The sequence below is a fragment of the Sparus aurata genome, chromosome 15, assembly GCF_900880675.1.
Source record: "Sparus aurata chromosome 15, fSpaAur1.1, whole genome shotgun sequence".
Lineage (NCBI taxonomy): Eukaryota > Metazoa > Chordata > Actinopteri > Spariformes > Sparidae > Sparus > Sparus aurata.
In genome coordinates, this window is record NC_044201.1 from 13,291,636 (window position 1) to 13,307,135 (window position 15,500).

Sequence of the window (15,500 nt, forward strand, 5' to 3'; positions counted from 1 at the left end):
ACTTGAATCTGATCTCAGTTCGGAGAATGTGGAAGATCGAGATATCATACTCAGTGTTGTAGCTTTGATTTGTCTCTATGAAAACAATAAATTCATTCTGTAGCTGCCTGCAGAAGTAAAGTGTTTGGCTTTCCTGTACTACAAATGCAGTACATGAAGACATGCTATAGACTAGAGGCAGATATGTACTACAGTACCAAAAAGTCATACTTGAGTAAAAGAAAAGATAACTGTAGTTACTGATATCTGATGCAGAACCACAGATATGTGATCTTACAGCAGGTACAAGGTGGGTGATGATGTCCAGATTGTATTTTGACTCTCCAAATCAAATAAAACCACGTGACGTCCCCTGAGTGACGTCAAACTGCGGAAAGCGAAACTTTGAAAGTACCAGCCAGACGAATCTATACAGAGCACGGCAGGACGCAGGACGAGGAGCAGAAAACAAGGCGCAGAGGGAAAAGAGAAAAGTCCTGCATCGTCTTTTATGATGGAAACTGGAAACTACGTCGCTAGACTGAACGAGTATGCTCAGAAAACGCGGTGTGGGCTGGTGCAGTACGAGGAGCTCGACCCTGTTGGACCTGACCATGACAGGATGTGAGTTCAACCCCTTGTATGTTGTTCACAGCTCGGTGTTTGTTTTGCTCCAGGCATGCTCCACTGAAATATGGCTGTTTTTGGTGGTATGGATGCTGATGAAGGTGGTGGTTCAGCGTCAAGATAATACCCACAGACAGAATAATGTTAGTCACCAAGAGGATTTTTGGGGGAGGCAGGTATATCAGAGATTACAGAGGTTAAACATTTACCCAGAGGACACCTGGTCAGGGGAAGTGACAGTGGAGGGGTTTCAAGATGCACAATATGTAAGTACTCCAGTACAGGTACCTGGAAATTGTACTTAAAGCAGCCATGTATGACCAAAATAACAGCTTCTAAATCATTTTGATGCACCAGTGTCTTTGTAATAGGGTGAATGGTGTCGGGTAGGATCACAGCGTTACATACAAGTTTACTTTCAACACACAAGTTTTCAACACATCACTTTGTTATGATGGGGGGCTTCAAGTCGCACAAACATGGCGTGTCCTAGTTGAGTCACAGCCTGGATGAATATTACCTCCTGCAGGCTGAATGTGGTAGTGTCATTTCAGATTCATGAAATTGAATCCTCTCCAGCTTCACCAGCATTTCCTGTCAACTTTAATGCATACCGCCAATGTGACGATTCCTGCACAGATTCACCCAGAGGGCAGTCCTGAATGGTAAAGTCTATCCGGATGGTGTGGGGAGGAACAAGAAGGAAGCAAAGCAAAACGCGGCTAAAAATGCCCTGGAGAGGTTGATGAAGAACTTGGTATGATTGCAGTTCTTCTTTGGATTGTATTACAAAGTGAAAGACAAATTCATGGCAAAAGTGTCCTTCATATATGATTTTATCTTGACAGACAGAAAAGTTGCCAGAAGCTCAGACTGCACCCGTTCATCAGACAAGTATCACTCAAGGCAAATATGTGTGTTGGCTCAATGAATATAGTCAGAAGAACAGGGTGGCTATAAAGGCTGTGGAGACGACAAAGCCGGGAACAAACAGTTCAACTCAGTAAGTCTCCTACTGTTACTGCATCCAAATTCTCAGTTATTTTGTCCAAATTCATTATATTAAAGTTTTTATGGCCTTAGTTGGTGTAGGTTTGTGGTTGGTGATGAGGAGTATCCGGATGTCAGTGGGAAAACGAAGAAGGATGCTAAGGAGGAAGCAGCCAAGCTTGTGTATGATATAATAAGTGGCAGTACAGAGGTGAGTAATACACACCAGTTTCTTCTGGTTAAAACTTAGGCCCAAAACTTACTGTATCTTTGTGTTGGGTATTCAGCAGCCCACAATCCACTGTGTGAACCATCTCAAAAAAATTACTTTTAGAATTTTTAAGGCTACAGATGAGAATTAAAAACAGCAAACTACTGTAGAGAGTGTAGTTACGACGACGTCACTGATGCTCTGTAGATGGGCACCATGATGTTCTGGCTGATTTTTAATCAACCTCTGTAGAGCTCTCCTGTCCTGGGCCGTGCACGAGCCCTGCCAGTTTGTGATGTTTCTAGTCGGGATGCTTTCTATTGATCCTCTGTGATGGTCAAGGAGAACTTGTCACCATAACTTAACCCTAAGTTTACTGAAGAAGTACAGACAATTCTGTGTTGTTATTTGTTTTGGTTTTTTTTTGTTTTTTTTTACCAGAGTGGTGATGCATGATAACCTTGATAGATTCTTTGTGATGGTGATTCCCAGAAACCTATAATTGTTCACCTCCTCCACATCAACTCCACTGATGGGTGGTGGTGTGTGTCTTTTCCTGACCTTACCATGAAATATCCATGCAAGGAATTTCCTATTTTTCATCTCGAAAGTTATGTTGGTTGTGAGCAACGGCCTCTTATTTATGATGGTATGCTACCATGTTGAGAAAAGATTGCACCAGGCAGTCGGGGACATTTCCCAGCAACTTCTGAATACTTTATAATGAAACCTTTACATTAAATAATTACATCTACCACCTTTTCTGTGCACTTAGGTGTCCCTCAGATCGACAGCATCCAAAGATGTTGCACCACCGATGTTTTCAGCGCGTCCAATTACACGGTGAGGCGCTCATTGTCATTGGTAGGCTAGCAGACCATTGAGTTATACACTGAGAAAGCTGTACTCACATCCCTCATTCTGTTTCCGTAGGAGATCCCATGAATCATCAGCACAAAGCATGTTGATGAGCAAGACTAGCTCAACAGTATTCATGGATGTATCAAACCCATCCAAGGCTCAGGTCTGTTTCCTCATAATCGTAAAAAAAATCTTTAGCAGGTAAAGCAAAAATCTGCACTTACTGATGCGGCAGACTGGCAGCAGCTTGTAAGATCAAGTTTTGTTTTGGGTGTATTCTGTGTGTAAGATATGGTCAGCATTTTAGTTTAAAACATTTAAAAAATTAACTAACATTAAAAAGTTTCAACATAATGTCAAAGACATCTGTGTTGTGTTGCAGATATGTATACGGAAGTTAGCCCTAACCTGCTTGGCCTGGCTTGTAATATCACTTTGTACCTCTAGATGCGATGGTCTGGTGGTCAGTTTAAGCTGGGAGATGTAAACAAGCAGCAAGTTAGGTACTTTTCTCTTAGCTTTTGTTTTCTGATAGAAAAATACACTCACAACTCACAAATGTCAAAAAGGAAACGCTCTTACAGTCGTATTCCTTGCCCAACGGATTACAAAAGTATTCCCCCAGAATTCACATTTTTCTCTGTCACCTAAAGGCCCCCACACACCACCCAGACTCAAACCAACAGCCAGCTGCCTTTATCCGACCACTCCTTTATACGACTACTCCGTGAAATGACAGGTCGTAGTGCATAGAAAAACAAAGCGCACACAGTATTCCGCCCCTCACACACACCCCGCTGATTCGCTAGCACACCGCCAATCAGAATGGTCATACAGCTAGCACACAACCAATCAGAGAATCCAATGGCTCTGACAGCGAACAGCCAGCCTTCTCAGACTTCACATGTTCAGTCCGAGCAGACTCTGTCCGTGCGGTATCAAAAACTTCCAGCGCAGCTGAGCACACCGAACAGATTTGTTCCCGAACTCGTCCGAGTCACCCCAAACGCTTCGGACAGCCAACAGTTGGCCCAGTGTGTTTCAGACTTAACTTAGATGGGCTTAATTGTCTTGTTAATTCATTGTCAACTCTCTTAATTGAAACTCAACAGAAACGCTGCATGGCTTACTTGGCTAACTAACTAGCTAACAATGGCCAGTAGCTACAGCAGAAGATACTGTAGCTAGAGTCGAGGAATAGTTAGCAGCAGTTAGCAGTGGTTATATGCTGCCTCCCATTTGTTTGAAATGACCTTTAACAGGTCAGGCCATATCTTACACCTTGCACTTTAAAAATAATTGAATGTGCCACTTTGTAACAAGTAACCACTTTCTTTTGTATTGTAGACGCCCGTCAGGTCAACTGTGTCTGAATATGACACACCGAGCATGATGTCAACTTCCCTGTAAGGCACTTTTTAACCCTAGTGTTTGAGCAGATTGTAGAGTTTAACACATGAAACGCTTCACTCAGGTCTCTTGTTATGTTCTCCTAGGGTGTCTCCTGAATCTTTACAAAGCATGGAAATTGATAAAACTACCATAGGACGACGGAGAAAAGCATCAAACTCTTCTAAGGATCAGGTGCGTGTTTTTCATCACAACCTTAAAAACTGTGATAGTTAAAAGAGAAATCCACCCTCTGATAATCTGCTGACTCAGCATGTGGAGGGAGCAACAGAATAGTAGTAGTGTCGTAAGAGAAAGAACATCCAAACTATGAAGGGAGTCAAAAGACAATATATTACTTGGCTGTTTTGATGTGGCAGGTGACACGTTGTATTTCCTAATTCTTAAAGAGTAGACAACCTGATATTCAGAGCCAGGCTAAACAATTTTATTCTTTTGTTCTCTAAGCTTGCTGTGAAAGTCCGGAAAATGGAAACAAATCATAAAGAGACCCAGTCCAGGTATGAAAATAAACATTTATTTATGATATGGCGTGTGTTTTATACTGACGTGGTCTCAAATCCGTCTCCCAATAAGTGATGTGCAATTCAAATGTCCCTTTCTATAGGCTTAACTTTTGCCTAAACAGTAGTGTTAATCTTGACAGGTTTACTTCAGAGTACAATCCTATGGAGTGCCTTGGCAGTGGAACATTTGGATGTGTTTACAAAGCAAGAGATAAAGTGCTGAAAAGGGACTTCGCTGTAAAGATTGTCCGCTGGGAAGAGTAAGTATGCAGTAGGTGCCAGTGTGCATAGTTGCATGTGCATTTTTTGTGCAAGTGCTTTGATTATTTAATAATATCTTCCTTTGGATCAGGAAATCTCTCCGAGAGGTGAAGACATTGTCAGACCTCAGCCACCCTAATATCATCAGATACTACACATTTTGGATGGAGGATTCAGGGTACAGCCCTTCCCAGTAAGTCCAATGCACTTCTCTTAAAGGGCACCCACCACTTTAGCTGTCGTAGCTTCAGTGTCTCTGGGCTAGTAGGTTGAGCAAACAGGCTGGGTCGGTGGCACAGCAGCGGTCAGAGACAACCTGTTTGCTCTACCTAACGAGCCTGGAGAAACTCCGGCAGCTCTGGAGCACGAGTGAAATGAGGAGCAGCGAAGGACTGGGAGAGTCGCTGAAGGGGTCGGTGTATTTCCTGGCACAGCTGACGCTCATGGGCCGCTGTATGGGACTGCAAGAAAAGCAGACATTAGTACTGTGTGAGTTAACTGTTTTACAGGCGGAGCACGGCTGGCCCTGTAAGAACTAGTCCATAGTTACGCTTCTGAAACACTCATGGCGATGGCACAACCAACCTACACACCTGTTAAATGATTGGCTGTCTTAGCACGCTCCATTAACAAGGGACATGATAGGCTGTTTATAAGTCAGGGCGTATACGCTATGTGTTTTGAAGTTGGTTCGTATTTTATGCATGCACTTGAAACTGTAGAACAATTTTATCAACTGTTCTTATTTCTATCAATGACGTGTCTATTGCCGATACATATTGCTGTCATTTTATCGCCCCGGTGTACCTGTAGTGCTATTCATCCATTGAGATTGTTTTACTGCGAGTTGTGTAGTTTTAGAAAAGTCAGCTGTAGAGATGTAGTTCCTACATTAAACTGCTCACAACAAGGTCTGTGGATTATCCTGAGTAACTGGGTCATGTTTACTGGAAAGACAAGTTGCCACTTTTTTGGGTGGTTTATACATCACAAGCTAAGTGCCATCTAGTCCCATTACATTAAAGAGAAAGCTGAAATCTTAACAGCTAAAATTTCCAAAACTCGGCAACTCACACCAAAACAATGTAGATGGATAAGTAGCACTACAGGTAAGAGGAAAAATATTCTTTTTTTAGTTTGAGGTAAGCTGATTCTATAAGTCTTAACTTAATATTTCAAGTTAAAGTTGAGTAATTCAATCATTTGTCTGTTCTTACCTTCCTAGATCTGCAGATAATTCATCCGCAAAGTACCTTTATATTCAGATGGAGTTATGCGACACTGAAACCCTCAAAAAGTGGATCAAACAGAAAAATACTCGATCTCCACAAGACTCCAACAGGCAGGAAGAAAGTTTAAACATCACTCAGCAAATAGTTACTGGAGTCGAATATATTCACTCCATGAAGCACATCCACAGAGACCTGAAGGTGAGCATTTGAAGTCCTCTGGTTTACCCTGATGAAGCCCCACCAGCACCCTTAGATCTTAGTTCACAAACCAGTAGTGAAGCCTGTAAGAAAGCATCATTCGTTCATATGTTTCTACCATCACATAATGAGCTAGATGCTTATTTGTTTTCATTTCTGTTTTTATTTTTCATCAACAAGCCTGCCAACATCCTGTTTGGACTGGACAGAAAAGTGAAGATTGGGGACTTTGGCCTGGTCACCAGAGATGACGATGATGATTTGAGGGAAAGAACACTCTTCACAGGAACTCCATCTTACATGGCTCCAGAACAAGTGAGATGTTTTATTGTTTTAAAAACATGTTCTTCTCATGAGCTTAACAAGGTAGAGGTAAAGCTACACTGATCAGCCAGAACAATAAAAGGTGGTCCTTTTGTGGTGGAGTGGATTACACTGATCATCTCATTACAATGAAATGTTCTGCTTGGAAACACTGGGTCCTGGCATAATGTGGATAATGTGCCTACCCACAAGACTCAAAAGGTCCGCCTCCAAAGCCCCATTGCCAGACAACCCTAACCCCAGAGATACTGTCGAGCCCATGGCTTGATGGGTCCAAGCCGAGTCCAATCCTTGATTGGGGCCTCCATGGATCGGCTTTGTCCCAGCATTATTGATAGATTGTTATCAGGAGAATTTGGAGGCCAGGGCTACTGCTTAAGGTCTTTGCCATGTTCCTCTGGCCGCCCCTGAGCAATTTCTGTGGTGTCACAGCGTGCATTGTCCTGCTGTTGGGGCCAGTACCATCAGTGATCGGCATGGCCAGCGAGGGACATGCTTTTTCTGCAACCGTGTTTAGGTATTCCCAGCAGATCACTGCATTCATAATCAGTGTAATTTACTTCACCTGTTATTCATTTAACCTGTTTTTCCTGTTAATGTTGTGGCTGATCGGTGTATTTGCCTACCAGAGAAATCAAGAAGCAGACATCACGTGTTGCAATGTGTGCCATGTTTTATTGTGTGATTGCAAATTCAAGCAGTAAAATCAGAGCTGAAAAGTGACACTTCATTTGCATAATGAGCACAATTAGTAAATCTATCATCGTGATAAATGAAGGGATAACATTAGGCAGATTTTGACAGTACTGTGTTTGCTTTCTGTCACTGAAGATCAAGAGGAACTATGACCGCAAAGTGGACATTTTTCCTCTGGGGTTGATGTACTTTGAACTCCTTTGGAAACTTTCTACTGGCCACAAAAGTGTGGTGAGTCTTTCTTAAACAGAACTTGGTAGTAGTATGTTTGAATTTTTCTTGTTTTTAATTGTAATGTTTGATATTATTTGATGTATTAATGTTATTTTATTTTTACATTTATCCTGTTCACTGCATGAATACCAGGTTTGGGATGATGCCAGACATCAGAAGTTGCCCAAAGAGTTTTCAGTGACACTTCCCCAAGAGGTAGATTTCTATGTTCCTATTATCCTAAATGATTTACCTGCAACACTAAAGTAGCAGGAGGGCATTGCACGGTCGCAGCCCTTATCCAAAGTGAATATGTGGAGAGGAGCTTCAGTGATACTTTAGACTCATAGCATTCATTGTAGTTGGTCCAAAGATCTGTTATTGTTGTTTTTGCAGGAGCAAATCATCAAGTCGATGCTGTGCGAGCAGCCAGAAGACCGACCTGAAGCAAGTACACTGAGAGCAGAGCTGGAGAAGTGGGCTCAGACAATGAGCACGCAAAAAATGCTTCAGGCAAATGCTACTAACTGATTATCACAAGGAAATCAGTTAGTAAGAATGGTTACTACTATGCACTTAAATAGTGCTTGAATCTGAGATCGATGCAAGTCCCTCACAGGGTCTCATCCACACACACACACACACACACACACACACACACACACACACCTCTAACAACAGGTGGCAGTTAACGTTCAGATCATTGACCATGTGAATAATGAACAGCCTGAGAAAGGGACCTGGTGTTATGGATTTTACAATCAGGGAATGAAACATGAAATTAAAGTTGTTTGGGTTTTTTTAAAAAGCATCTTTCACATTAACTCACATCTGTCCAGCTTTTGTTGTAAATAATCAAGTGCTGGTTCATTTTTGTCAACGGTAGACATTTTCTTCCATGCTGGTAATGGATTAATGTGTTTATAAGATGACACTTTACTGCCTTTATTCCACTGAATATATTGATCATTGTTATGGTCACCAACAGGGCAGTAGTGAGGCTGAGCTATAGGGGGGTTGCACTTAAAACAGTTCAGCTGTGAAGCCTCAAACAATGAGGAGCCAAAAGAGGACAAGCAAATTCAAAATGGACTAAAGATGTGTCGCAGCTCTACGACTGTAAACGATAAGCATATACATCAGTCATCATCAGTCAAGCATGACTATTTGTTAAAATTATTCTGTATAACTTGTACTTTTACTTTGAAGTTTTTAATTGTTTCTAACAAATAATCACACCCTGTGTTATTACATGGTCAGCTGGTAATGAAATGCTGAATTCTGTGCTGGAAAGTGTTAAACGTGATGTCACATTGCACGTATTGTTTTTTAATGAAGTTGGAAGGATTGGAAAATAAAATGTGAGTATCTAGGGTGTAATGGTAATTTGTGTTTGTAAAGTTTGTACATGTACTGTTTTTTGTATAATTTGTGAGTTTTAGTGGCAGATGGACGATTTGAAGTCCACTAGTGATCTGCTTTGTTGTTACATTCCAAAGAGACTGTATTAGACTTCAGTCAGTTATTCATGCACTAAATGCTTTTACTTCATGATTCTGTCAGAAACCCAAAACTAAGAGCAGGGTGGCTGTGTTCAGATATGAAGACTCAGCATCTCATACCAATGACACTCAATATAGGAGTATTTTTTCTCAAGATCAACCTGGACAAGTAGGACCAAGAGTAAGGAGACAGGTAGGTGGCAAGAGCAAGGACCATTTACAGGTAAGGCTGAGCCTCAGCAGCTGACTGCAGCTACAGAATGAGTGGGGGGTTCCCTCTGCTGGGACTATTGCTGTTGTACATGGCTGTGGCTGTACCAGTTGTGGCTGTTCTTACAGCGCCCTTATCCATAACCTGCCAAAATCATAGATAAATAAATGAATATAAATGTCTCAATTAGATGCACCAAAATAAAACTGAAAATAAACATTGGCTTTAAATTTAAAAAAAATGTGACATTGAATGTAACTGCTTGAATTTGCCTCTATATTTACCTACTTTCCCATTAAATTTTCCATTTTATAATTTATGTGTTCACTGTGAGAGGTAAATATAAATAAGTTGGATAATAATGACAGTGAGAACTGAATTTGATGGATTACCTGTTTATCAGAACACAGATGAGATTACATTGAATCAACAATACAAAGGTAAATACATACAGAGGGGAATTAAGCAGAAATATCTATATCTGTGTCCCATTTTAATTAATAAATCGATTAACGCCTACATATTTAATAACATATTCGAATACATACAGTCACTTATATATTTATGATTTTGGCATAGTGACTGAGACTGACCGTGAGATGCACCAGTACAGTACTGCAGCAGCTTCAGCACTCAAAGAAGTTTTAAAAACTCCGCAAAGTTCAAGATGTCAAGAGATGGCATTCCCGCTATGTGTGTGTGTGTGTGTGTGTGTGTGTTTGTGTTTGTGTTTACTGCATCGTCAACGGGAATGCCGTGTCCTGATTGGTCGAGCTTTGCGGGGTTTTTAAAACTGCTTTGAGTCCAGAAGCAGCTGCAGTACAGTAGGCTACTGGTGCATCTCACGGTCACACAGGGATTTCGTTCTGCTTCAACATGGGAAAGAATAAAAACTACGTAGCAGAACTACAGAAGTATGCAAAAAGTACACGCTCGGTGCTGAAATTTGAAGATGTTAAAGTTGAGGGATCCGACAGCACTAAAAGGTGAGTTTTAATCATAACCAGACATAAACACATGCTTACATTGTCAGAAAGGGGCTGGAAAACTGTGTGGATATATGTCTTTAGCGTGACAACCCCCGCGAAATGACTCATTGTCACTGTCATTATTTTAGCCATTTGGTCCAACATTTTTATAAATAATTGTATCCTCATTGGAGTTGGCAGGGCGCTAAAGCAGTTTCTAGTTCGCGCCGTGCGCTGAATCGTACGTCGAACTGACCTCACCGCCAAATTGGATGTGGCAGATCTGCCCCGTGAACTCAGATAATGCCTCTCATTTACCCACCTACGAATATATTTTAGAAGCAGATACTAAAAACAACGCATGTAACGTTCTCTGATTATTATAAACGTGTATTACTCCTTATATGTTTAGTGTACAGGTAGACACCAAACCGAGGTATGTATTATTCTAATGTGTTTACAGCTACCAATGTATAGCTCTTGGTAAAAGGGCGCCTTACAAAGTTCACTCCATTGACTTAGTTCACGGGGCAGAGCTGCCATATCTAATACGGCGGCAACGTCGATGTACATTCCAGTGCGCAGTGAGGCTTCTATGTATAGATGTCTACGGTGCACCTGCTCTACAAACATCTACCCCTCCCCCACCTATATGACTCACTTTTGTCTTACAGATCTTTCTATACAATAAGAATGGCTCCAAAAAAACAAAAACAAAAATTCAATTACCCCGTTTTTAGTTCAATGTTGCATATATCAACTTTTTCCACCACTTTTCCACACAACTCTGGTTTTACAATTCTTCATCAGATTCTACAAGAAGGCCGTGATCGATGGTCAAGACTTTCCCATGGCTGTCGGGAAGAACGGAAAGGAAGCCAAGCAGAATGCAGCTAAATGTGCCCTGAGAAGTTTGGGTGAGAAGGAGAATCCGAGACCAGTGGTAAGATTCTTCTTTGTTGATGGACGCTAATTTCAAAGACTACGTACAGAGCATGTCTTATTGTTTTTTTCTGTTTTATCCTAATAGGTGACAGTAATTGCACAAAGGTGTATATTTGTCTTTTTTCCCTTTTAAAAAATTTTTCAGACCGAACATGCTGCAAAAACCTCTTCTCAAGTCAATCATGAACGTTTGCTCAATGAATGTCGTCAGAAGAACAAGGTGCCTTTAAGAGCTGTGAAGTGGCCAAGACTGGCACCAAATTATGCTACATGGTACGTCTGCATCCAAATGCACGTGTATTTATTTGGTCACCCTTAGAAATGCATTTAATTAAGTTTGTGTATAACAAGCTGTAGCTTCGTGGGTGGTGAGGAGGAGTATCTGGCCGTCAGTGGGAAAATAAGGAGGGAACCTGATGAGGAAGCAGCCAAGCTTGTATGTCAGGACACATCTGGCAGTAGACCGACAGAGGTGAGTCACAATACACACAAGTTTCTGAAGCACTTTTGAAGAAATTGGATGTTTGGCATTAAGAGGAGGAATAGGATTATGATGTTATCATTGCTACCGTGTCTTTTATGAAATAGTGCACCCAAAATATACAGGCAAAAAAAACATGAACAGGTTCAGCACGTCATAAGTAAGAAATAATAATAATAACAGGAGCCACAGTCATGACAATAAAATAAACAAACAAATTAAAAAAAGATGTACAAAGTGAAAAGTAAACTGAGAGATACACAAAGCGAGTTGTGTGGTGTTAACATGTCAAACATTTTGACATGTCTCTGAAAATGTTGCAGAAATTTGACTGACAACATTTTCTTTATTTCTTCCAATTACAAAGGAACAAAATCCTGTTGTGGACCCCAATAGACGGTGAGTCACCTAAAGACTCACCCTGCTACAATATTATATTATAATATTTTCAAAATATATTGTCACTACAAGTGTCACAAAATGTTTTTTTCTGCTAATCATTTTCACGTCTTGTTAGTCCATTGGGTGAAATTATCCAGGATGGATGTGAGATCAACAGCAAGGTACAGTGAGCCTGTATGAGGTTTGACTAATTTAATAATTTAGTCATTGTTTCTACAGTGTAAGCTCTTTATCATGATTTATTTTATTAATTTAGGATACAATGACTCCTGAGGAAGTGAACGCAGGAGAAGGTCCCAGTGAGAAGACATCAGTCCAGTCAAAAACAATCCGGTATGAAAAAAAGCTAACCATTGCACCACAGTTTTGACATGTATTATAGTGCTGTTGAGGTTGTGTGTTTTTTTGTTCTCTATCAACATCTATCCACAGGTCTACATCAGACTTTGACTCCCTAGAGAGCCTTGGCAAAGGAGCTTTCGGTGATGTCTACAAAGCGAGAGAAAAATACACGGGGAAGTCTTTTGCTCTAAAGATTGTCCCCTGTAAAGAGTAGGTCAAATATTAAATGAGATTTCATGTTTTTAATACAGTTGCAAAAAAAGTATGTGAAACCTTTGGAATTACCTGGATTTAAGCATAAATTGGTCATTAAATGTGTTCTGATCTTCATCTAAGTCACAACAATAGACAAACACAGTCTGCTTACACTAATACCAAACAAACAATTATATGTGTTCATGTGTTTATTGAACACAACATGTAAACATTCACAGTGCAGGGTGGAAAAAGTATGTGAACCCTTGGATTTAATAACTGGTTGACCTGTATGTTGGTATGTTGTTCACATACTTTTTCTTGCAACTGTATACATGTCAGAGTGTGGTATATTAATTTCAGTTTCAACTGAGCTATTTTCATGTCCTTAGGTGGGAAAAAGCTCCAAGAGAGGTAATGGCGTTGTCAGACCTCCTTCACCGTAACATTGTTCGATACTTCGCATGCTGGGTGGATGATATTGGATACCAAGGAGGGGGCAGTGAAACTGACAGTTACAGCAGTACACAGTAAGTCACACATCCCCCTACTAAAGTTCTTACTTACTCAAAGCATTTCATTTCTTAATTTGTCTCTCTTTACTTTCATAGGTCTTCCAGCGATAATTTATCACGAAAGTACCTCTACATCCAGATGGAGCTGTGTAAAGCCGTAACACTTAGAGAGTGGATCGGTGACAAGAACACTCAGCGAGACTTCAAGAGAAAAGAAAGTCTTACTATTGCTCAGCAAATAGCCAGTGGAGTCGAGTACATTCACTCCAAGAATCTCGTCCACAGAGACCTGAAGGTGAGACGGAGTGAATAAAATCCTAATTTATTACACCTCAACAGTCACTAAGTTAGTTTATTTCTTTCTAATGGTTAGCCTGCCAACATTATGTTCGGTCAAGATGGGGAAGTGAAGATTGGAGACTTTGGTCTGGTCACTGCTGACAATGACTACGACGCTGGGAACCTGATGGAGAGAACATTGTACAAAGGAACCCCTTCTTACATGGCTCCAGAACAAGTGAGATGGTCTATACAAAGTGGCTTAATTAACTAACAACTACCAACAGTAACTTCATGAGCAAAGTGGTTGTGTTTAATATATAGTGATTACGGAGACACAAAAAGTGTCCCCATGCCTTTTGTTAACACAATGTTCTTGTTTTACGGCAGAAGAGCCGGAAGACTTATGATCGAAAAGTTGATATCTTTGCTTGTGGGTTGATATTTTTCGAACTTCTTTGGAAATTTTCCACTGGCCATGAAAAGCAAGCGGTGAGTTGTTCAGTTCCAGTACAAAAATTGTATTTAGTGTGTATTTATCAGTCTTTGTATATAAAATTTTTTAAAGCTACCAGGCATTTTACTCAGATATCTTAAAATGTTTAAAGTTCAATAGAACTTATCAGGTGTGTCAGGCAATTTACATATTCTAACTTTGTTGATCACTTCCAGGTTTGGCACAATGTCAGAAAGCAGAATTTTCCCCAAGAGTTTGTGCACGATTTTCTCCAGGAGGTACATCATTTTGAGCATTTTTTGTTCTTGTATAAGAATCGGTAACTATGTTTGCATGTGTAGCGTGGTGCAGAGTGAAGCTGCCCTCCACTACACATTTAATTTGAAAGTCTTTTATTTTGTTCTGCAAAGAGCAAAAACATGTATTTTATGGTCACAGTTCGCCACACACACATAGTAACTTCACACTCAAGTGTGTGTTCTCATTCTCTGAACTTATTCACGCGAGATTTCCCTTGTTCCTGAACACACAAGGTGTAGCGAACGCGCCCTCTGCTGGTCGGAGTTAGACACTGCATACTGCTGGATAACACATTTTTCAAACAATAAACCAACCTCTTCTCACCATAAAAACACACAGACAATTTTCACCACACTCTGAACTTGAGCGGTGCTAAATGGAAATCATGTTAATGTTAAATGTAAATAATAATAATGTACCACTGATGGCTCTGTCTGCCACACATGTACTTAAGTAACGAGGTTACACAAGTAGAAAACTTTTACGTGCACTATCCAGCAGAACAGATGAGAGGATTTAGGTAATAAAACAATTTGTCTTTACTTGGTTGCCCAGATGATGCTCATGTTTGTAACTGCTGCAGAGTGCAGTAATACTGCAGATTGGGAGAATTTCCTAATTCAGTATAGATGTCAGTAGATGTTCTTTTTTTTATTAAATTTTTTTTATGTTGCAGTACAGTATAATCAAGCCAATGCTGTGTTTGAAACCAGAAGACCGACCTGAAGCAAAAGCACTAAAGAAGGACTTGGAAGAGTGCATTTGCAGACTCAACGCCCACGAAATTGATGGTCACAGCAGCAGGAGTGTCTGATCATCAAAAGGGGAAAAGAAAAAATCCCAAATCATTGCCATCAGATGTGCATCATGTCCCACAAATGTATATAAAGATGGTTTTTAATGGTTAAAATATCTGAAATATTTTGTATTGCTTTCATGCAACTTTTACAAGTATTTCTGGGATTTTTGATGACACCGCAGGGATCGCGTGGTGTTTGATCCTTATGCCCCCCTCGCGCATTTTTTTTTTTTTACATTTTTTGTCAACTTTTCTTTTTAATTTGGTGATCACTTTGGCTGTATTATAGCTCAGTGTTTTTAAGTGTTTGGTGTTTTTTATGTATTTTACTCTTGCATGTCTTTTATACTATACCTATTTGTATGACTATTATCTATTTATACATTTTGCAGGCTTTGGATGTTTTTGTGGCAAAAATGTACACATACAAAAAGCTGCTGCTATTAAATCATCATATAGCAATCTTTTTTCTGCTTTTCTTTTCATAAATCACTTGAACAACAACAACAAACTTGCTCAGAACTACCCAATGTTCAATAATTTTCAGATACTCCCTCTGGACACCGAAAATGCCTCATTGACTTCCATTAAAACCA

General features: G+C 40.3%; 1 protein-coding gene across 1 annotated transcript; it reads left to right on the forward strand.

Annotated features, from left to right (window-relative positions):
* The first annotated feature begins 356 nt into the window (after positions 1–356).
* On the forward strand, positions 357–15,119 carry LOC115596796 (uncharacterized). The gene is made up of 30 exons (XM_030442210.1): positions 357–603; positions 1,246–1,363; positions 1,455–1,609; positions 1,690–1,807; positions 2,583–2,650; positions 2,741–2,831; positions 4,016–4,074; positions 4,165–4,252; positions 4,526–4,578; positions 4,725–4,844; positions 4,937–5,038; positions 6,071–6,275; positions 6,456–6,590; positions 7,431–7,526; positions 7,662–7,724; positions 7,905–8,036; positions 10,050–10,207; positions 11,000–11,132; positions 11,280–11,407; positions 11,486–11,606; positions 11,983–12,014; positions 12,133–12,178; positions 12,274–12,350; positions 12,450–12,569; positions 12,947–13,084; positions 13,166–13,364; positions 13,443–13,586; positions 13,739–13,840; positions 14,021–14,083; positions 14,782–15,119. The coding sequence occupies exons 1-30, from the start codon at positions 491–493 to the stop codon at positions 14,917–14,919; spliced, it is 3,315 nt and encodes a 1,104-aa protein (XP_030298070.1). The 5' UTR covers positions 357–490; the 3' UTR covers positions 14,920–15,119.
* Positions 15,120–15,500: the final 381 nt, after the last annotated feature.

Bases quoted from the DNA above. Each gene is read 5' to 3' on its own strand.
- LOC115596796 (XM_030442210.1), top strand. From the start codon at position 491: ATGATGGAAACTGGAAACTACGTCGCTAGACTGAACGAGTATGCTCAG. The intron at 12,179-12,273 runs GTACAGTGAGCC...TTATTAATTTAG, and splicing joins GATGTGAGATCAACAGCAAG to GATACAATGACTCCTGAGGA. The intron at 13,587-13,738 runs GTGAGATGGTCT...GTTTTACGGCAG, and splicing joins CTTACATGGCTCCAGAACAA to AAGAGCCGGAAGACTTATGA.